The sequence below is a fragment of the Equus asinus genome, chromosome 6 (assembly GCF_041296235.1).
Source record: "Equus asinus isolate D_3611 breed Donkey chromosome 6, EquAss-T2T_v2, whole genome shotgun sequence".
Taxonomy (NCBI): Eukaryota; Metazoa; Chordata; class Mammalia; order Perissodactyla; family Equidae; genus Equus; species Equus asinus.
In genome coordinates, this window is record NC_091795.1 from 66,450,600 (window position 1) to 66,471,451 (window position 20,852).

The 20,852-nt window shown below is 50.4% G+C and overlaps 2 protein-coding genes across 6 annotated transcripts in view; both read left to right on the top strand.

Annotated features, from left to right (window-relative positions):
- The window catches only part of THADA (THADA armadillo repeat containing), a 307,081-nt gene extending 295,886 nt beyond the window's left edge, over positions 1-11,195 (top strand). For 4 of the 5 annotated variants that reach the window (XM_044772317.2, XM_070512173.1, XM_044772318.2 and 1 more), the window contains 2 exons: positions 7,254-7,423; positions 8,511-11,195. In XM_044772317.2, coding sequence (XP_044628252.2) covers positions 7,254-7,423; positions 8,511-8,906 — 566 coding nt within the window. In that variant the 3' untranslated portion in view covers positions 8,907-11,195. Of the gene's footprint in view, positions 1-7,253; positions 7,424-8,510 lie in introns of those variants that run through there. The other variant, XR_006529036.2, reaches the window with a different exon arrangement.
- Positions 11,196-12,984: 1,789 nt separating this feature from the next.
- On the top strand, positions 12,985-17,267 carry ZFP36L2 (ZFP36 ring finger protein like 2). The gene is made up of 2 exons (XM_044772316.2): positions 12,985-13,348; positions 13,875-17,267. The coding sequence occupies exons 1-2, from the start codon at positions 13,298-13,300 to the stop codon at positions 15,318-15,320; spliced, it is 1,497 nt and encodes a 498-aa protein (XP_044628251.2). The 5' UTR covers positions 12,985-13,297; the 3' UTR covers positions 15,321-17,267.
- The last annotated feature ends 3,585 nt before the right edge of the window (positions 17,268-20,852 follow it).

The window sequence follows — 20,852 nt, forward strand, 5'->3', positions numbered from 1 at the left end:
TGGCTTTCATGACCCTGAAGAGCAGAGAGACCTGGGCTCTGGGGTGGAGGGTCAGGAGAGGCAGGGGGACAAAGAGGCTTCTGGTAGCCCCAGGAAGACTTGAATGGCAGAGTCAGCAGCTGAACCAAGCTTCAGTTCCACACTTGTTTTTCATGACTAATTAAAATACAGGCTCTTGCCCTGCTTAGGGGAAGTGAAGAAGTCTGTGGAGAAGACTGGAAATAATGTTGTCTGGAAACGACCTAATGAAACCTTAAGATATTTTTGCTCACAAAAAAGAAGGCACAGTAGTACTCACTTAAACAAGCACTGCCTTTGCCTCCCCAGGCCCACTCCAGCCTGACTGCCCCTCCACCTTCACCTCCAGTTCCGCTCACAAACGCCTCTCCTCAACGGGCAGGTCTAATCTCCCTGCTCTTCCCTTCATCCCAGCTGTGCTTGGCCTCTGACCCTTTGCCTGCCCAGCTTCCCCTTCGTGGAGCCCTCCATCCTCCCACTCCCCACATTTTCCCCCCCTTTTCTGTCCTTTCATTACTGCTAGTAATAGTATAATTAGTCCACATCATAAACCTTCTTGAACCATTTCCTGTCAGCTTGCCTCTGTCTAAACTGTTTGCTCTCTGAGAGAAGGGACTAGGGTTTTCCTCTTGTTCCTCACAGTGCCCCACACACAGCAGGTGACTGATAAACACTTGTGGGTGGATAAAAACTAGACTTGGGTGACTGTGTGAGTGGATGGATGGAGAGTTTGTTGGATGGCAGGGTTGAGGGATTTTTCCACAGATCCGTAAAACTGGATTCTCTAGAGCTTGGGGCAGGGAGCATTCAACCCACCACCATTTACTCATCACTTACTGTGCTGACTTGACCTCTTCTGAGAAGGGCTGGGAAGGAGATGTGACCAATGGGCTTAATCTAGAAGGCATCTCAATGGTACTTCAGAATCGGACTGTGGGCTTTTAATCCATGGTCTGAATTGGTTTTCAAGGTTGGAAACATGGAAAAAACCCACATTGGCATTTTCATTTTAATCAGTACAGTTGAAAATGACCTCAAAGTCTGTCTACCTGCCTAGAAATGATCACTCCTCTCAGTGAGGGGACACAGGCTGAGACTTGTGGTGGATCCAACACACTGTGTGAAGCCTGGGTCTTCAGCTCCCAGTCCCAAGGTGGGCCTCTTTATGGAGGTGGGAAAGAAGACGGGTAGGGGAGCAAGTGAGAGTTTCTGATAGCCACGCGTCTGCGCGAGCAGGAGAGGCCCGATGTGGCTGGGGCGGTAGCAAGAGGAAGTCTACACTGCAGCAGCACTGCAGCCTCTTGTTTGCTTCCCTCCCCTTACAATCCAAGTGAGTTATCCATTCACAAGGATGGAAGGCACAGGATTAACCAGTTCTAAATGCTCATTTGCTGGGTTTCCAACTTGCTTCCAAATGACTGAATGTTAATCCCCCTGTGTAGGCCTGCCACAGATGTGAGTGTGTACGAGCACACCTCACCCATTTGAAGCACTCCTGGAGGGGTCTAGGGTATATTTCACTCTTGCCTTAGCTGTGTAGCCCTTGGGAGGCAGAGTCTTGGAGGTGACCACACTGGCCTCTTGCCTCCCCTAACTCCTGCAGCCTTAGGATCCAGACCCTCCATCGAACAGCTGGTGTCCTCACTGTTGCCTGAGTGTTAGCCTTCCCTTCCCATCCAGACCACCAGTTCTTGAGAGCAGGACGTGTCGGCTACTTGCCTTGCTTTGCCACAGTCCTTAGCGTGGTGCCGGCCACACAGAAGACCATGAGCACCGGCTTCCTGAGTATCTGGTGAAGGGTCGGGCGGAATCCCAGCTCCTCCAGGAGGTCTTCTCGGGCCTCTCCACCTCTGACCAACCGTTCACCCTCAGAATCCTCCAGCACCTGAGGCCTGGGCCCAGCAAGCAAGCATGAGGGCTCTAAGCATTTGTCCAGGCTCCTCAAGTAGACTGTGAGCTCTACTTCGCAGGCAGGCACTGTGGTCGGGCTTCCTCCCAGCAACGGGAACCAACCTAGGCACACAGCAGATTTTTTTTTTAATATAACAGCTTTACTGAGATATACCATACACATACCTTACAAGTTGGCCATTTAAAGGGTACAATTCAATGGTTTTGAGCATATTCATAGAGTTCTGCAACCATCAACACAATCAATTTTAGAACATTCTCATTACTCCAAAGAGAAATCGCACACCCTTTAGCAGTTACTCTTCCTTCCCCCGTGTGAGTTTCCTGTGGCTGCTGTAACAAGTTACCACAAGCTTGGTGGCTTGAAACAACAGCACTTTAATGTCTCAAGGTTCTGGAGGCCAGAAATCTGAAATTAAGATGCCTCTGGAAGCTCTAGGGAAGAATTCAGTCCTTGCCTCTTCCAGCTTCTGGGTGCTGTCTACATTCCGTTGCTTGCATCACTTCAGCCTCTGCTCTTGTCTTTACGTTGCCTTCTCCTCTGTGTGTCTGGTGTCAAATCTCTCTCTGCCTCTCTCTGATTAGGACAGTTCTAATGGCATTTAGGGTCCACCCAGATCATCCAAGATTATCTCCTCAATTCAGTATCATCAACTTAATCATATCCTCCGAGACCCTTTTTCCAAGTAAGGTAACATTCACAAGTTCCAGGGGCTTGACACGGATAGCTTGTGGGAGGCCATTTTCAGCCTTCCACACTCCCCATACCCCCCAGCCCAAATATAATTCACATACCATAAAATACACCAAATTAAAGCGTACGTATGTACAAATTTCAGTATATTCATAAGGTTGTGCAACCATCAGCACTAATTCTGGAACATTTTCATCAGCCCCAAAAGAAACACTCTTTCAGCAGTCATTCCCCATTTTCCCAACTCCTGGCAGCCACTAATCTACTTTTTATCTCTAAGATTTGCCTATTCTAGACGTTTCATGTAAAGGGAATTATACAATATGTGGTTTTTTCTGTCTTACTTCTTTCACTTAGCATAATGTTTTCAAGGTTCATCTGTGTTGTAGCATGTATCAGTACTTCATTCCTTTTTATGGCTGAATAATATTCCGTTGTAGGGATATACCACACTTTATTTATCCACTCATTGGTTGGTGGACATTTTGGTCATTTCTAATTATTGGCTATTATGAACATGCCGCTATGAACATTCATGTAAAAGTTTTTTGTGTAGACATGTGTTTTTTATTTCCCTTAGGTATATGCCTAAGAGTGGGAGAAACTGTTTTCCAAAGTGGCTGCACCATTTTATGTTCCTACCAACAATGCATGAGAGTTCCAGTGTCTTCACATCTTCCCCAAAACTTACTGTCTGTCTTTTTTATTATAGTTATCCCAGTGGGTGTAAAGTGGTATCTCATTATGGTTTTGATTTGAATTTTCATGATGGTTATTGAAGCTAAGCATCTTTTCATGTGTGTATTGGTTATTTATATATCTTCTCTGGAGAAATGTCTATTCAGATCCTTTGCACATGTTTTAGTTGGGCTATTTGTCTTTTTATTATTGGGTTTTAAGAGTTCTTTATGTATTCTAGATACACGTCCCTTGTCAGATACAGAATTTGCAAATATCTTCTCCAATTCTGTGAGTTGTCTTTTCACTTTCTTAATGATGTCCTTTGAAACACAAAAGCTTTCAGTTTTGATGACTTCTAACTTTTCTTTTGTTGCTTGTGCTTTTGATCTCATATTTAACAAACCATTGCCTAACCCAAGGTCACAAAGTTTTACTACGATAATTTCTTCTATGAAATTTATAGTTTTAGCTCTTAAATTTCAGTCTTTGATACATATTGAGTTAATTTTTTTATATGTTGTGAGGTAGGGGTCCCACTTCATTCTTTTTTGTGTGGATATCCAGTTGTCCCAGCTCCATTGGTTGAAAAGAGAGTTCTTTTCCCCTAGCTAATTGTTTTGGCACCCTTGTCAATAGTCACTTGACTGTACATGTGAGGGTTCATTTCTGGACATTCAGTCCTATGCCGTTGATCTATATGTCTTCCCTTGTGCCAATAACATACTGTCTTGATTCCTGTAGCTTTGTGTAAGTTTGGAAATCAGGAAGTGTGAGTCCTCCAGTTTTGTTGTGTTTTTCCAGATTGTTTTGGCTGTTCTGGACACACAACAGATTCTTCAGACACACTTGTCGCTTGGTCACTTCCTTTCCTATTTGCTTGATGGACTGGTGAGCCTGTGAGAGCCTGGCTGGCCTCATGGGTAGGTGAAAAACTCCTCTCCCTGCTCTTCAGCCTCCCCTTCAAAAGCTGTCTGGCCAGTGGAGGTCTGGGCTGTTCTGACTAAGCTGTCTTAGACCAGGGCAAGGTCGTAAAAGAGGGAACTTGGTGGGGTGCAGCTGGCCCCTCAATCAGGAAATCTAAATCCAACCAATCCTCCCCCGACCCCCATCCCAGCTTTCCTTCCCTTTCCCTCCTCATCTGGCAGGGTCGGGATTTACGTGGTTATGATTCTGTCTAGATCCACTTCCAGCCAACACGCCAGCTCTCCTCTGGTGCCTCTGTCACTCCCAGCACTCTCCTGCCACTTCCGAAGCATGAGTCATGGCAAAATGGTGCAGGATGAGGGACATCTGTCCTGTCAGGTGGGGCAGGTGCAGCAGTCCAGCCTTCCTGGTGGCATCTCTGGTCACCTCCATGTGTTCTTTGTAGACCCAACAGGGGTGCCACTTGAGCTGCTGGCAGTGACTGGGGGGGATGAAACATTTTTCTTCCTCGTGAGACTTTCAGTTCTTGCCTTAAGGAGAGAAAAAAAGGAAGGGTGGGGAAAGCAGGGGTGAATCAGAGGGCAGATTTTTCTGAAAGGTTTCAAGATAAGCTGAGCTCCTGTTGGTGCCATAATACAGGACTTACAGCTTTGACCTTTTTTCAAAATATGGCGCCCAGCTGGGAGCTTTTTTTAATGAATAAACGTGATAAAACCAAGTCTGACTTCATCTCTGTGGGGTGCAAGGAGTGTTTCTCCACTGCCTGCCTGCAGGGCAGGGGGCAGCCTGTGCACTGAGACAGACTTCGCTCCGTGCCTCCACTGCTGACCGTGTGAACTTGGACCTGTCACCCAGCCTCTGTGGGCACAGCTTCCTCATTTATTAAACATAGATAACTCCCTCATGGTGGTGGGAGCGTTAAGGGTTCGGTGGAAGGAGAGTGTTCACTATTATCAGCAATAATACTAGTGAACCATTTATAGACTGCTTTCTTTGTGGCAGTCCGTATGTTAGTCTTCAAACTAAATTAAGGTGGGTAAAGAAGATTTCATGATCTCCAGAGCCATAAACTGGAATGTTTTGAGCATCTGCTATGTGTTTAATCCTATGTTGGCCTTCCTGTGTATTCTTAATTCTTTGAGGTTTGAAAGATGCCAATTAATAGTGTCTCCTCCCCATACAGATTCTAAACCAGCTGAGAACGACACAGAGAAGTCAGGTAGAGATAAAAATAGAGATTGTATTGTAGGTAAAGGCTCAACCAACACATGGCTCAGACCTACAGCCAGAATGCACCTTTGCCACCTCCCCTCCCCTCCCCACTTTTTTCTGTTTCCCAGTTTAAATCCTGGTCCCAGGCATGGGGAGCAGGGGCACTAAGGAGCAGGTGTCCTGGGGGATTGATTTGGGGCTCTGAGGATGGTAATATTGGTCCTTTGGCTGCTTCCATGAGTCTAGGCTCTGCTCCATGGGCTCTAGGTAGTTCTGGCCCTGCTGGAGGGTCATCAACCCTCCTTGTCTCGCTGAAAAGACATTCTCTGGATGTTGGTGCTGATTCTTCAAATCTGTACTCTGCACGCACCATGAAACTTGTTGCTGATTCCAGTGTCTTTATAGCCACTTAAAGCCCTGTGACTGTATGCAAGTGGGTTAATCTGTCTGAGCCCTGGATTCCTCATCTGTGAAGAAGGGATGGTAATACCCAACCCATAGAATGTTGAAGACTGGAGAGAAAGTACTTGGTTAGGGCCTGGAACATAATAGGCCCTCAGGCGGGGGGGCCATCCGTCTAAGCCTGGTTCAGCACCCTGGGGAACTCAACCTTCCGTTCCAGACTCTGAGCCTTCTCCCTGTATGCTGAGCAAGTCTCTTTGGGAGCAAATGGTCAGGGACAGGTCTGAGGGCTGGAGTTGAAGATATGGATTTGGGAAAGACGAGTTCTCAATAGAAGTGGGTCATTGAAAGACAAGCATTGGTGCCTGGATGGATCTACAGAGGTTCATTGTCTGTGTGGTGGGATTTCAGTCCCATGTTTCAGATCTCCTCCAGGTTGGGGATGGGAGGGACAGGGTTGTTAGCGGAAGTGTCAACACCCTGAGCCTCCCTCAAACCCATATTTAGGACTGTCTAAGGCAAAATGGTGAAGTAAGCGATGGTTTCCAAAAGGCACCCACTTCCTCTTTCTGCACCCCATTCTACTCTTTCAGCATCCTTCCCCGAGCCAGCTAGGAAGACGAGTGTCTGAAAAATGACTTCGCTCTAAGACAGAGGGCAGCAAAATATGAGCTAATTCCAGCCCACCACCTGTTGTTGCCAGGCCTGTGAACTACAAATGGTTTTTTACATTTTTTAATGGTTGGAAAAAAGTCAAAAGAATATTTTGTGACGTGTGAAAATCAGATGAAATTCAAATTTTATTGGAGCATAAATAAAGTTTTATTGGAATACAACCACAATCATTTGTTTACATATTGTCTATAACTGCTTTCAGCAGAGTTGAGTAGTTGTGACAGAGACCTTAAGACCCCCAAAGTCTAAAATATTTACTCTCTGGCCCTTTAAGAAAAAGTTGGTGATGCCCCACACTAAGATGTTAGAGATTGAATGTGTTATGTGCCCAGCGGGATTGGCTTTCGGAGGAAGGAGCAAACCAGTGGAACTTGGACGTTGTGGCAGGCCTGCAGAGGACACGCTGGGTGGGAAGCTTTCCTGATATCCTTCCCGTTATACTAGAGAGGCTGAGGGGAGATAAATGACTAGTCCAGCAGGTCGGGCTGCTTCTGTCCACACTGTGATAAGGGGCATCGAAATGATGGGGTTCAGGCCCCTGACTCATTCTAGCTGTGTAGACAGCAGTACTCACGAGTTGATTAATAACCTTTAGTGAGCCCATCCCACCAGCGTCCCTGGCAGGCTGGTGGCATTGATTTCACCTGAGGTCCTTTGTGTTCCTGAGGCCTGCAGAGCCTCCCTGGGTTGTCCTCAAGCAGCACATTCATTGCTTGCCTGTCTCTTATTTTGGCAGAATTTGCCTTCTGCCAATTGGATGCCTCCATCACCCTGGACCTAGCCCTGGCTGTGCTGTGTGACCTGCTCCAGCAGTGGGACCAGCTGGCCACTGGACTCCCAGTCCTTCTGGGATGGCTGTTGGGAGAGGGTGATGACCTCGTGGTCTGTGCGGAGAGCGCACATCAGGTAATCCTGGGGTCTCAGGGCAGGGGAGGCCGGCCAGAGTGTCCTACACCCACTGCATGCACCCCTTATAGGCTTACTTGGGCTTACTGTGCCTGCGGAAAGTGTGCTCCTGAATGCTCAGACACAGCAGTAACAGGTTGGGAAAGTCTCCAGATGACCACGGCAGCCTGCGGGTGCTGCTGGGGCGCGGGAGCAGCTCTCATGCCGGCTTTTGGGATTCCAGTAGTAAGCCTTCAGGTCGGTGCGGGGAGAGGACTTTGGAAGAGGCCCCATGGAAGTTGAGAGTTTAGTTATGGTGAATGCTTATTAGTCAACATTGGAGTAGCCAGGGGCCCCCCCATGGTTAGGTCCAAAGGTGAAACATTTCCAGCGAATCAGGGTCCTTCCAGGGCATTTGTTACTTGAAGAAAACTGTTAGCCCCCTCCAGGTGGAGGAGCAGTCAACAGATAGGGAAACTGAGGACCGAGACAAATAGCAAAAGCATCTTGAGAACTGAAATTCACACATCCACCAGTGTCTGACTAGCTGGCCTTCTTGGCATGAGCAGGAGGCCAAGAATTCAAAAAGCAGCCTGTTTATGGGGAAATTTGGAGACAAGATAAAGTGTCTGTGACAAAATGACCTTGAAAATCCCAGCATTATAGAAATTTGGTTTCATACACAGAGACTAGTGTCTCGTGTTTAGTAATTCTTTGTTCTTTGTTCTGCTGCTGAGATTTCCCTTCCTCCCTCCTTTCTGATTTCTAGATGTACCTTTAGGTCTGGGGCCCACTCCCATGTTGAGGTCCCCTTTTCAGCACCAGGCCCCCAAAATATCTTGGCTTTGAACCACAAACACATCTTTATCAAAGGTCATGTTAAGTCTGGGGAAAAAAATTCCTGTGGAGAAGTACAATGAGTGACAATACAAGGTGACCTTCAGGGCTGCAAGTGGTGTGTATCCATGGGTGTTGACAGGCTAGAGTGGGCTCCCTTTCCCGTGGGGGAGGGGACACACCTCTTCTGCATCTGGCAGGACTCTGGTCTGGACTGGGGCTTGTCAACATCCCCTGTAAGGTGGACTTTTGGCTTTTTCATTTGATTTAGGTGGAAGACGACTACCTGTTTGAAAAAGCAGAAGTCAACTTTTGGGCTGAGACCCTGATCTTCGTGAGATACCTCTACAAGCACCTCTTTCTTCTCCTCTCCAAGTCCAGCTGGTGTCCCCTTAGCCCTGAGACGCTCCGTCATCTTCAAAGGACAGCATCAGAGCGGTGCCACCTCCTTTCCCAGCTCTTCAGAGAGCTGCCACCAACTGCCGAGTTCTTGAAGACAGTGGAGTTCACAAGACTGCGCATTCAGGAGGAGAGGACTTTGGCTGGCCTGAGGCTGCTGGCCTTTCTGGAAGGAAGGGAAGGGGATGACACCCTCATTCTCCGTGCTTCGGACTCTCCTGCAGAAGCGAATCAGTTGACTCTTCCAAGAACAGAAACAGCTTATTGAAGAAAGAAGACTTGTGGGATGGGGGTGGATTATTCCCCCCTAAATATGCAGGAAACGTGTCAAACATAAATTCAAATATTTTTTCCCCTTCATGCCTCCCCCACTTCTGTGAGTCTAGTCTTCTGTCCCTTCCTGCAGAGGAATTTTTCTTCAGTTCACTCATTCAAGGCAACCTGGTTTACTGCAGCTACTGTAGGAAGTGAGGCCACACGTTGAATATTTACTCTGTTCCCAGGTGCAGGCCACCTGCAGGCTGGAATTAGCCTTTTCTGTCCCCCAGGACCTCTAACGTCCAGCCATAGCCAGCCTGCATTTTCTATGAATTGACTACACAGAATTGGGTTTTCATACATGGTTCCACCCCCCTTTTTTGGCTGGATGTTGGAGCTGGATTAGTTGGCAAACAGCCCATTTGGTTAGACTTCCAACTTTTATTCCTTTTTAGCTAAGGCAAAAATATATTCCAAATGCTGGGTCCTGGGAAAATGACGGATCAAGTTCATACAAATAGATTTGTTTTTACTATCTGCATGTGAAAGTCCTACAGTGACCCACATATCATCGTAATTACTAAAAGAGCCATTGAGAGTTCCTACCCCAAAAAAGTGTTTGTGTTAATGCTGGGAAAGCTGATTTTGCCACCCAGTGAAAGCACAGACTCTTGGCTGTTAGAATGAACCTGGGGAAAGGAGAGCCAGAATAAATGATTTATTTGATGCCTATGCTGTTTACTATCATTTTCTTGGTGGCAATAACAAGAAGATTATCATTTAAGATGCCAGAAAACACATTGACGCATTTTAGCGATTGAAGCTAGACGCAAGAATTTTCTCCAAGTCCAGCCCAGCCCATCTTCCTCAGACACCCAGCAGGTGTCGCTCTTGCATACATTTTGCTGCTGGTCCTGTTTTTCATTGGCTTGCCATTTTTAATTTATAATTTCAGAGTAAGTGTTACCCGCAGACAGTTATCTTGAAATTCATACCTAGGATGGGTGATAGCCTCTTCCACATTCATTTTTCATCCTAGTTATCTGAAAAAGACATTTCAGTAATAATATGTAAACTTGGTCCAGCTTTTAGGGTCTGTAAATATTTTTAAATACTTCTTGGATGCACAGTCACTTAGAATTATTGTACTGATGTTTGAATGTCTGAAGGGGCAGTTTAGAGGAAAGAGAGTTTGATATGATCATTTCCTACTGCAGAAAGGCTAATGCTTCAAATATAATTTGTCTCTCTTTGAAAGAAAACCACCTAACGCTAAAAACACAGCCATACTGGGAGTACAGAGAAAGGGTTCTGTAGGAAGAGGCTGGAAGAAAGTTAACTTACTGTTCAAAGTTTTGTCCTATAAAGAGAACAGGAAATTCCGTGGGTTGTTTTGCACCATTCAGCTCAAAATGTGTTTTTTGTGATCCCGAATTAATTACCTTGTTGGGCATCTGTGTAGCCCACACTTGAATGGAAAGTTGCCAACCTAACATTTCTTTTTGTTCTGAAAAGACCTAGCTGGTGAGAAGTTGGAATTATCGGTATAATGTAGTGATAACCATGGTAGAATAATTATGAAACTGGCCCCAGCAAAGCCCAGCTCATTGGAAAAAGCCAGCGTTCCTTTTTTCTCCATTTAAAATGAAATAAAAGCAGTGATATAATAGAAATATTTCACACCAGCAGGTACCCTGTACCAAAGCCTATACCATAACCTATTTCCATGTTATCTCCAGAAGCCTTCTACCCAGCCCGCAAAGTGGGTGTCCTCATAGCTGTCAACTAAGAATTACCCCAGATTTTGATCCTGGCTGGCTGTGGCCGGCCTGGGAGGGCAGGAGGGAGAGCTGCTCCCACTGATTTTGTATCTGAAATCTTGTTACAGACCTCAAGCAGCAGTGGCTAGGGAAAATGGCTGTTTCACACTTTCCTGATGCATTCCCTGGGGAAACTTAGACTACTCTACTGTCAGGGCCACCCTCCAACTATCGTGTTTGGGGTTGTTTCAGCAAAGAACAAACAGAACAGTTCTTGGGTACTCTAAGCTACGAGCGTCAGCCACAGTCGCCCTGCCCTGTGTGTAGGGCCCGGTGTAGGCTGGGTCGTAAGAGTGAAGCAGTCACCTCTGCGGAGGTCACTACCCTTGGCTCCAAACTCTAGGGTTCAAGATTTGGTGCCCCCTCAGCTCTGCATTCATGATTCTGTGTATTTCCACCCATCTGGCCATAGTCCAGAGGCCTGGCTTTCTCTGTTTCTGTGCTTTGTCAATTTGTTTTAATAAATAAGATGGATTATACTTGTTTCTCTTTTAAACACCTTAACAGATAACTCATTAACTCATTTGCGCCTTGACAAAGGTGAGATGAGTAACGCAGGAATTATCTTAGTCTTACAAGGAAACCCAAGTACCAAGGAGATTATGTGATTTGCCTAAGATCACATGGCCTGTAAGGGGCAGGGCCTGAACTCCAGCCCTCTGTTTCCGATCCTAAAGTCGTTGCAGCCCTACCCTGGCTCTGCCTCCCTGGGTCTACCTCCCTGGGCCGGTGTGTGGGGAGAACAGCAGTAGGAATTGCCTGCAAGGTGAACTCTGAAGAGTCGGTTCCCTGAGTGACAGGCCTGGCCCATCCCCTTCCAGATTAACAGGGAAGGAGTACCGAATAGAAATGAGCACAAGGAAACACAGCAAGAAATAAGATCAATTTGGGAAGGGGGTGTAGGCCACGTAGCTTCCTTTCCTGGCAGGTACTGGACCTTCCAACATGAGCCCATGTCCAACTTTTCGGTGGCATCCATATAGACGCGGAGTGAGAAGGGTCCTGCACAGGACTCCAGATCTGCCCGAACCAGGCTGTCAGTGGCTTCAGCCTCACTGGGCGCTAGGGGGGGTGTCTGCCCCATACCCGAAGGACGCCCGTTGGCAAAGAGCATTCCCCTGCGCAGGCTTTTAGGGTGTGGGACTGGTGAAAGGAGGAAACGGGAGCGAGCCCACCATCCGCGTCCTCGGTGCCCAGCCGTGCCTGGCCGCCGGTCGGCCTCAGCCAGAGCCCAGAGCCCACAGCGAGCCAGGGCGGGACGCGGCGCCCTCTACGGCCGAGGAGGGAAGGGGCTGGGAGGCGCACCCGGCGAAGGCTGCGGCGGGCGGGGAACTCGGCTGCCAGCTGCACCTCAACCCCCGGGAGGGCTGGGGAGGGCCGGGAGGACCAGCAGACGGATGGGGTGGCGGGAAGTCGTCTCCAGGCCTGCGCGGCTCTCCCGGCCTTTCCTCCCGTCCTCCTAGCCGGCTCCCCCGCCCGGGACGCCCCGCGCCTCTCCGCGCCTTTGGCCCAGGCTCAAGGTCTTGTGATGTGATTAGCAAAGCCAGCGCCTTGTCCTCAGACACTCAGCGCTGCCCGGCAGGCCCCGGTGCTCAAGCCCTGTTTACTGCAGCCTGGGCGGGGAGGGGGGCGGAGAAACCGGCCCAAGCTCCTCCGGGCGAGAATGCCGCGGCAGCCGTCCGCGTGGCTGCTCCCGCCCCCACCCCCACCGCGTCTCCACGTGCAATCGGGATGGAGCTGCCACCCACTCAGGCCCAGAGCCCCCGCCCCCTGGCCAGGACACCCTCTGCAAGCCAGCTGGGCCGCGCGGACGGTTGCAATATTCCTGCATTTTGCAATTCCCGCGCCCAGTGTAAAACCCAGGGTGGGAGATAAAAGCTCCGCAATTTCGCCTAGCAGGACGGGGCGGAAAAAGACACGTCCAGGGCTGCAGAACCCCGGCCACGTTAAATGTGCTGGGGATTTCCAAGAGCACAGTCCCAGAGGAGAGGAGCCGTATCTACCCGCCGCCACCCAGCTGCACCCATCTGGGCCGAGCTCTCCACGCCACCCCCGGCGCCGCGGCAGCCTGCCCCGCCCCGAGGCCTCTCTACCCCCCCCCCAGAGGAAAAAAATTGGCGGCGACCAATGGGAGGCCAGGAAGGCGCCTGACGTCCGCGAGCCGGCGGGCGGCGTTGCCTGGAGACCCCGACGGGGTCAGCGTACTGTCCCCTCCCCCGGCACGCCCGCCCAGCGGCTGCCGCGCTCTGGGGCTCTATATAGAGCGCGCGCTCGCGGGTCGCCGAGTTCCAGCAGTCCGCGAGCTGCCGTCGGCTCCGCGCGGGGGGGCGGGCCGGGTACCCCGGGGCGCGGAGGAGCAGTCTTTGCTTCTCTCTCCTTTCCCCCCCACTTCGCACTCCCGGGCACCCTCAAACCAGTCCACGCTGCTTCCCTCTCCCTCTGTTCTCGCCCCCCAGCAAACTTTCGGTCCCTTCCCCGCCCCTCGCCCGTTATTCGTCGTGGCTCGAGCCCGGCCGCGCCGCCCCGAGGGCTCCTCCGGACCTCCCTTCCTGCAGCTCCGACCATTACAGGATCCAGAAACATGTCGACCACACTTCTGTCGGCCTTCTACGATATCGACTTCTTGTGCAAGGTACGCGGGGGAGCAGGGAGGAAGGGAGACGGGCAAGCAGGAAGCCCTTAGAGTTTTCAGACTTTACCTCCTGTCCTCAGTTTTTGGGGGCCCTCTCCCTCCCCACTTTGACTTTTGGGCCCGGGAAAATCCCGAAGTTTGCAGGAGTGTGTGCTCGCGCCTTGTGGGCGGGGAGAAGGAGCAGGGAGGGAGGAAGGGCAGGAGGGAGCGGTTCTAGTTGTTTGGTTTCTCCGGAGCCGACCGCGGCCACGCTACCCAGGGCTTCCCGGACGGGTTTGCGCCGCCCAGGCCGGCGGCCCACGGGCTGAGGATCACATGTCGAAACCGAGCGCGGCCTGGGGTGGGAGGCCGGCTCCTCCCAACGCGAAGTTAATTCTTTTGCGCGCGTTTGAGTGGAGGGTAACGGCCGAGTCGAAATCTGCAAAAAAGAAAAAGAATCAGAAGGCTGAAGTTGCCCTGCAGTTCGCCCCAATTCTTCCCTCCCTTTCCGTATTTCATTCCTTCCCCGCTCCCCTTCTTTTGGCAGACGGAGAAATCCCTGGCCAACCTCAATCTGAACATGCTGGACAAGAAGGCGGTGGGGACGCCCGTGGCCGCCGCCCCCAGCTCGGGCTTCACGCCGGGCTTCCTCCGACGGCACTCGGCCAGCAACCTGCACGCGCTCGCTCACCCCGCGCCTAGCCCCGGCAGCTGCTCACCCAAGTTCCCGGGCGCGGCTAACGGCAGCAGCTGCGGCAGCGGGGCGGCCGGCGGCCCGGCCTCCTACGGCACCCTCAAGGAGCCGTCGGGGGGCGGCGGCACGGCCCTGCTGAACAAGGAGAACAAGTTCCGGGACCGCTCGTTCAGCGAGAACGGAGAGCGCAGCCAGCACCTCCTGCACCTGCAGCAGCAGCAGAAGGGGGGCGGCGGCTCCCAGATCAACTCGACGCGCTACAAAACTGAGCTGTGCCGGCCCTTCGAGGAGAGCGGCACGTGCAAGTACGGCGAGAAGTGCCAGTTCGCGCACGGCTTCCACGAGCTGCGCAGCCTCACGCGGCACCCGAAGTACAAGACGGAGCTGTGCCGCACCTTCCACACCATCGGCTTCTGCCCCTACGGGCCGCGCTGCCACTTCATCCACAACGCCGAGGAGCGACGGCCCGCGCCGTCGGGGGCCGCCTCTGGGGACCTGCGCAGCTTTAGCGCGCGCGACGCGCTGCACCTGGGCTTCCCGCGGGAGCCCCGGCCCAAGCTGCACCACAGCCTCAGCTTCTCGGGCTTCCCCTCGGGCCACCACCAGCCCCCGGGGGGCCTCGAGTCGCCGCTGCTGCTCGACAGCCCCACGTCGCGCACGCCGCCGCCCCCCTCCTGCTCCTCGGCCTCGTCCTGCTCCTCGTCCGCGTCGTCCTGCTCGTCGGCCTCGGCGGCCTCCACGCCCTCGGGCGCCCCGACGTGCTGTGCCTCCGCGGCGGCGGCGGCGGCGGCCGCGCTGCTCTACGGCCCCGGGGGCGCCGAGGACCTGCTGGCGCCGGGCGCGCCGTGCGCCGCCTGCTCATCCGCCTCGTGCGCGAACAACGCCTTCGCCTTCGGCCCCGAGCTGAGCAGCCTCATCACGCCGCTTGCCATCCAGACCCACAACTTCGCCGCCGTGGCCGCCGCCGCCTACTACCGCAGCCAGCAGCAGCAGCAGCAGCCGCCGCCGCCGCAGCCGGGCCTGGCGCCCCCCGCGCAGCCCCCGGCGCCGCCCAGCGCGCCCCTCCCGCCCAGCGCCGCCGCGCCGCCCTCGCCGCCCTTCAGTTTCCAGCTGCCGCGCCGCCTGTCCGAGTCGCCCGTGTTCGACGCGCCGCCCAGCCCCCCGGACTCGCTGTCGGACCGCGACAGCTACTTGAGCGGCTCCTTGAGCTCGGGCAGTCTCAGCGGCTCCGAGTCCCCCAGCCTCGACCCCGGCCGCCGCCTGCCCATCTTCAGCCGGCTCTCCATCTCCGACGACTGAGGCAAGAGGGCGCCAGTGAGGAGGAAGGGAAGGCCGTTCTGGGGGTGTTGGAGGGGCCCCCCGCCGTCTCGCCCCTGCCAGGGACAGGGGGCACGGGAGTTGGGGGTGACATATAGGCCACAAGCAGACTGCAGGCCGGACCGAGCCCTTGGACTCGAACTTGTGTGCCGGGCGGGGCCCCCCACCCCTCTCCCCTTTCGGTTTCCTCTTGTTTTGTTTTTTTTATTATTATTTCTATTATTATTACGAAGTTTTCTTGTTGAGCAAAAAAAAGTAAACGAACTCTTTGTATCGATGAACAAAATATTCACAACAGGGCAGTTGTGATGCGAATAGAACAAAAAAAAACCAAACACTTAAACTTTTTTAGGTCTCCGACGAGTTTGGGACTTTAGGAAAAGTCAACCCAGCACCAGCAGCTACCAACCACCATTCCATATCTTCACTTGAAAAGCATTAGTTAACAGTCCAGATGTGGGAACGCTCATCTTGAGAGAAGTTGCAAATTGTCGTTTGTCTCAGACCAGTGTAAACAAAGCAGCCAGCCATCACCTTGCTAAACCTATAAGCTTTTAGAATCCAATATTCTGCCAAGAATATGCCTTAATAGTAGTTCTCCGATCCATAGGTTTTTTTTTTTTGAAACAGTTATATGTCTGGAAAAAAAAAAAAACCCTTGCATTCCAAAGTTTCATACTGGTTACTGGTTTCATTGCCACCACTCAGTGGGTGTTTAATTTAGAACCATTTTGTCTGCTCTTTCTGGAAGCCTTGGGCAGAGCTTAGTTTGTAATTGTTGGGAATAACTGCTGAATTTTTAGCTGTTTTGAGTTGATTCGCACCACTGCACCACAACTCAATATGAAAAAACTATTTAACTTATTTATTATCTTGTGAAAAGTATACATTGAAAATTTTGTTCATACTGTATTTATCAAGTATGATGAAAAGCAATAGATATATATTCTTTTATTATGTTAAATTATGATTGCCATTATTAATCGGCAAAATGTGGAGTGTATGTTCTTTTCACAGTAATATATGCCTTTTGTAACTTCACTTGGTTATTTTATTGTAAATGAGTAAAAAAATCTTAATTTAAGAGATTGTATGTAATATTTATTTCATTAATTTCTTTCCTTGTTTACGTAAATTTTGAAAGATTGCATGATTTCTTTACAGAAATCTATCTTGATGCTGTGGAAGTAGTTTGAGGAATATCTTATGAGTTTTTTTAGAATGTATAATGGTTGTAGCCCATCCAACTTTAAAGAAAAAAAGTGACCACATACTTTGCAATCAGGCTTAATTGTGGCATGCTTTTCTCATTCCAACTTTATAAATTAGCAAAAATTGTTTTGTTTGCTTATTCCACCAGTTCTACTGTGACATATTCCGCGTATAAAGACATGTAGCAATAATGGGGGGTAGTCTCAGTGCCTTTGGAAGGGCCAGAACTTGCCTTAAATCTTCCTCAACCAAATAAGTATTTTGTCTATTAGTGCTTGAGAGAATTTGAATGTAGGATGGGTTCAACTGCACAAAAGGAAAAGATTTTTACCACTTTTTTTTATATAGCTATAAAGTGAAGAGTCCACCTCTTAGTGCTGAAATGGTATGTAGTACATGAATATGCCTTGTTTAATTACAGAAAATTCCAAAACTTGTACTATTTTTTTTTCCGTGTAGAAAGGCAGGATAGGATGCTTTCCTGGACAGCCGATGAATGAGCAGTAGCTTTAGTTTGTACAGGTACAGTTGGAGCACTATGTATGTATGTACTCTGGACTACTTTGACAGAAGTAGGTTTTTGAATGTAACAAGATAAGTCAACTTGAGTTGTAATATATTTTGGGGAATCAGTTCACTACAAATTGTGACTGTAAACATTGTACTGTAAATGTTTTGTAGTTTTCCCCCAATAAAATTTTTGGGAAAAAAAAAGCATTCATGTGTAAGCTTTCTTTTTTCCAACAGGAATATTGAGCTTTCTAACTTCCTCCCACTTTGTCAGGCATCCTCCGGTCTCGGAGGGATTGGGGGCTGGGATTGAGAGAACTGGCAGAGCCAGAGTTGAGAAAAGCCTGCCTCTATGCATTTTATAGCAAGTTCTTTTCGCTAAAAGAAATTATTTGGACTGTCAAGGGCATTAGTGAGCTGTTCCCCTTGGTAATAAGATGCATCCCAGTGTTGGCTGACTGGCTGGTGGCAGGGCCTGGCTGGGAGGCCTGAAGGGGTGTGGCTCGCCTGTGAGTCACCATGTGGGTCACGTGTCTGCAGTGGCAGCTGAAGGTCCGGTTTTTTTTCTCTGGGACACCCAGGAAACAACTGCTTGGGTGGGGAAGGGAGGAGAGTGTTGCCAGCCCTGCAGGCCCTTTGAGTGCTGAACTGAGACAGGGTGGGGAGGTGTCAGGCCCAGCCTTTCCTGAGCCCAAGAACCAGGGTTCTGCCTGGACTTTGGAAAGCCTGGTTGTGTCCTTGTCTGGAGAGGAGGGAAAGGGAAGGAAGATTACACAGGTTAAACTTATATCTGGGTAATGTTTGTTTATGTGGACAGCTTCCTCTGGGAGTGAGCACACGTTATTTATGCAAAAGGATTAGTGTCTGTGCCTTAGGTGGACTGTAAGTGGCCAGAAAGCAAATTCAACCCAGGTCTCTAGAAAAAGAAAGGGAAAAACCCACCAATTTGTCTGCTGATTCTCACACAACTGAACAAAACGTTAGTAAGGCTTTTTTCCTACAATTACTTTGAAAACTTAAAAATCAAGTTCATAAATCAATTCCTGTTTTTTCTTCTCCATCCTGCTCCTTTTCCCACCCCCCACCCCAGTTCAGACGCTTTCTCCAAAGTAGCTAAGAGATTTAGCAATAGTTTTTCTTACCTAGAACAGCTGGGCTCTATCAACCAGTACTTGCATCCCCTCTCTGCCGGGCCTTAGCTGGGGTCTCCTGTGTCTCACACTGAGCCAGGCGGGGCGGGGCTGTCTGCGGAGCCCGCCAGGCCTCGGGCAGCTGTTTCACGTTAACGATGATTGCGCTGGTGTTAACTGGAGCGTTTTGGTGCTTGGCGCATGCTGCCGAAGGGGATGGGGAACAGTTTCAAAGTTCTCTCAGATGCCCGGCCCCTAGCTGAGGGCCTCAGCAGTGGGGGAGGGGAAGCCTGAGGCCAAGAAGGGCTTGGCCAGCGAAGACCCTGCAGGCGCCCTGGCCTCTTCACCACGTGAATGTGCAATGGGAAGGAAAAGTCTAAAATGTGGTGCTATTTAGGCCAAGCTGCATTTCAAAGGCCTTGTTTCCACTTCATTCCAAAACTTATTTTTCTAAACAAGTACTTTTGATCAGCTGGATTGTTCGACTTCTTTTCAGGGTAAGCCACATTGATTTTTAAAAATTGGTTTGTTTGAATGCCCAACTGTTAGGATCTGATGTTTTGCATTTTAGACCCAGTGGAGCGTGGAAAGCTAGGGGGAATCATTCAGAAATTTCCTCTTGCTGCAGATCAATGAGGGTATGTAGGTCATTGTCTTTCTGCAGTGGCTGGAATTAACAGCAAACAAAATTCCCTGCTATTGCTTGATCACCCTTAGGAAAGTTTTCTTGTAAATTAAGGGAACTAGAAGTAAAAATTGCAAGTAAGGACAAGCCAGGATTCCTATCACGGGCAGGGGAGCGGAACTAAAACTGATTCTGGCTCCAGGACTATGTTACACTCAAAATAAAATTCTTCTGCAGCCAGTTGTGAAAATCAGCCCAGAATGTGATGGCGTGTAGAATGTCTTAATAGTGGCATTTCTGCTGGCTGTTTGAAAACTAAGATGTTTTTTAAGCAGCCCAATTAGTGTGTGCCACCTTCTAAGTGATTTCAGAGAAGGGATGCGTGCATGTACTTATTTCCCACCCCTCACTCCGTCTGAACCTACTGCTGAGTGTATGAAAGGAAAGACACACACACAAAAAAACTATTGGGAAGGCTGAAGTTTTGCACCCGTCCGTGGGAATAGATGGAGGATTGTGAGCCCTGAAGCGGCTCAGAGACCCGGATGCAGGAGCCAGGCCTGGGAGGACCCAATGCAGGAAGGACAAACAGGCATAGCTCCTGGCTGCAGGTCTGGCCCAGCACGAGGATGCTCAGTGTTAAAATCTGCCTGGGGGGTCTCAGAAAGCCCCCAGGCTGGATGTGTGCAGGGAGGAAACCCACTGGAGAGCATTTGAACCTGGAAGGGAGTCGTCCTCACGCACTGGCTCTCCTTCAGTTTTGCTCATGGTGATGAGCGTGAAGGCAGATGTGACTCTGGCCACATCTTCTTGAAAGCAGAAACTGAGTCTCGGGGCCTTCCTTGGCCTTGTGAGTTGATGAGGCCCCTCGAGGCTGAGCCATGGCCAGGCTAACATTCCATCAGGGGTCTGCAGCCACTCTCCATTGTTGCTCCCTCATTTAAGCGTGTTTATATTTTCTTGTTCACACTCCAGGGGATGTGCAAACCTGTAGCCATGCAGGGCAGTTCCAGTTCTGTGTTACTGGCAAGGCCAAGGAGGGAGGGAGGAAGAGAGGGAGGGTCCAGGGAGGAGTCAGCGCCTGGTGGCTGGCCAGGCCTCCCCCAGAGGAGCCCTGTGGGAAGGAGGCAGGGTGGGGGCGCCTGGCAGCAGGAAGCCACAGCACCTCCAGGACCCACCCCTGCCTAGCTGGGTGCTCCCCACCTCCCCTGACAGTTTTTGCTAGGCCTGGAAATCTTGTGTGTGTGCGTGTGTCTAAGGGTGTGTCTGTGTGTGTGGAGGGAGGTCTGTGGGGTGTGTCCATACGGAGCGTGTATACGCGTGTGTATCTCTGTCCTTGTCTGTCTAGGTGCATGTGCACATGTTCCTGAGTATTGCTGTGTATGCAGGTGCTCAGGGGTCTGTGTCTATGTGTGGTGTTCTGTAGGGGAGTACAGGTGTATGGGGCTGTGTGGTGTGTGAGGTGTGTGGACCTGTGTGGCTACTGATATGTGTGTGGGGTATGGATGTCTGTAGAGTGTGAGCATCTGGGTATGTGTGGAAATCCATGTGTGAGTATGGGTGTAGGTTGGGGTGTATCTGTTGCTGTGTGTATAGGTGTGTGTGTGGATGATGTGTGAGTGTGGGTGTGAGTTTGTTGCTCTGTGTGTGTGTGTTTGTAGATGTAGGTATGGATCTGTGTATGAGCGTGGGTATGGGTTTGGAGTGTCCATTGCTGTGGGTGGGTATGTCTGTGTAGCTGTTGCTGTGCAGGTAGGTGTGTGAGTCTGTGCGAGGTGAGGAAGGATCTGTGGGTGTTGCTGTATGTTTGGGTCTGAATGTATCTGGGGGGTATCTGTGGGTACGGAGGTGTTAACAACACCTACAGAGGAAAAGCAACCCTTTTCAGCAGACCTCTTTCAAGTTAAAAACTGCTTTCAAAACCCGGAAATGGTGGCCAGGCTGTCATCGCTTCCTGCAGGGCAGTGGGTAGAACAGGGCTGAGTGGGAGGGTGACTCAGGCCTGCAGGGACCCCAGACCCACCTTCTGGCTGGGCA

Bases quoted from the DNA above. Each gene is read 5' to 3' on its own strand.
- ZFP36L2 (XM_044772316.2), top strand. From the start codon at position 13,298: ATGTCGACCACACTTCTGTCGGCCTTCTACGATATCGACTTCTTGTGC. The intron at 13,349-13,874 runs GTACGCGGGGGA...TTCTTTTGGCAG, and splicing joins ATATCGACTTCTTGTGCAAG to ACGGAGAAATCCCTGGCCAA.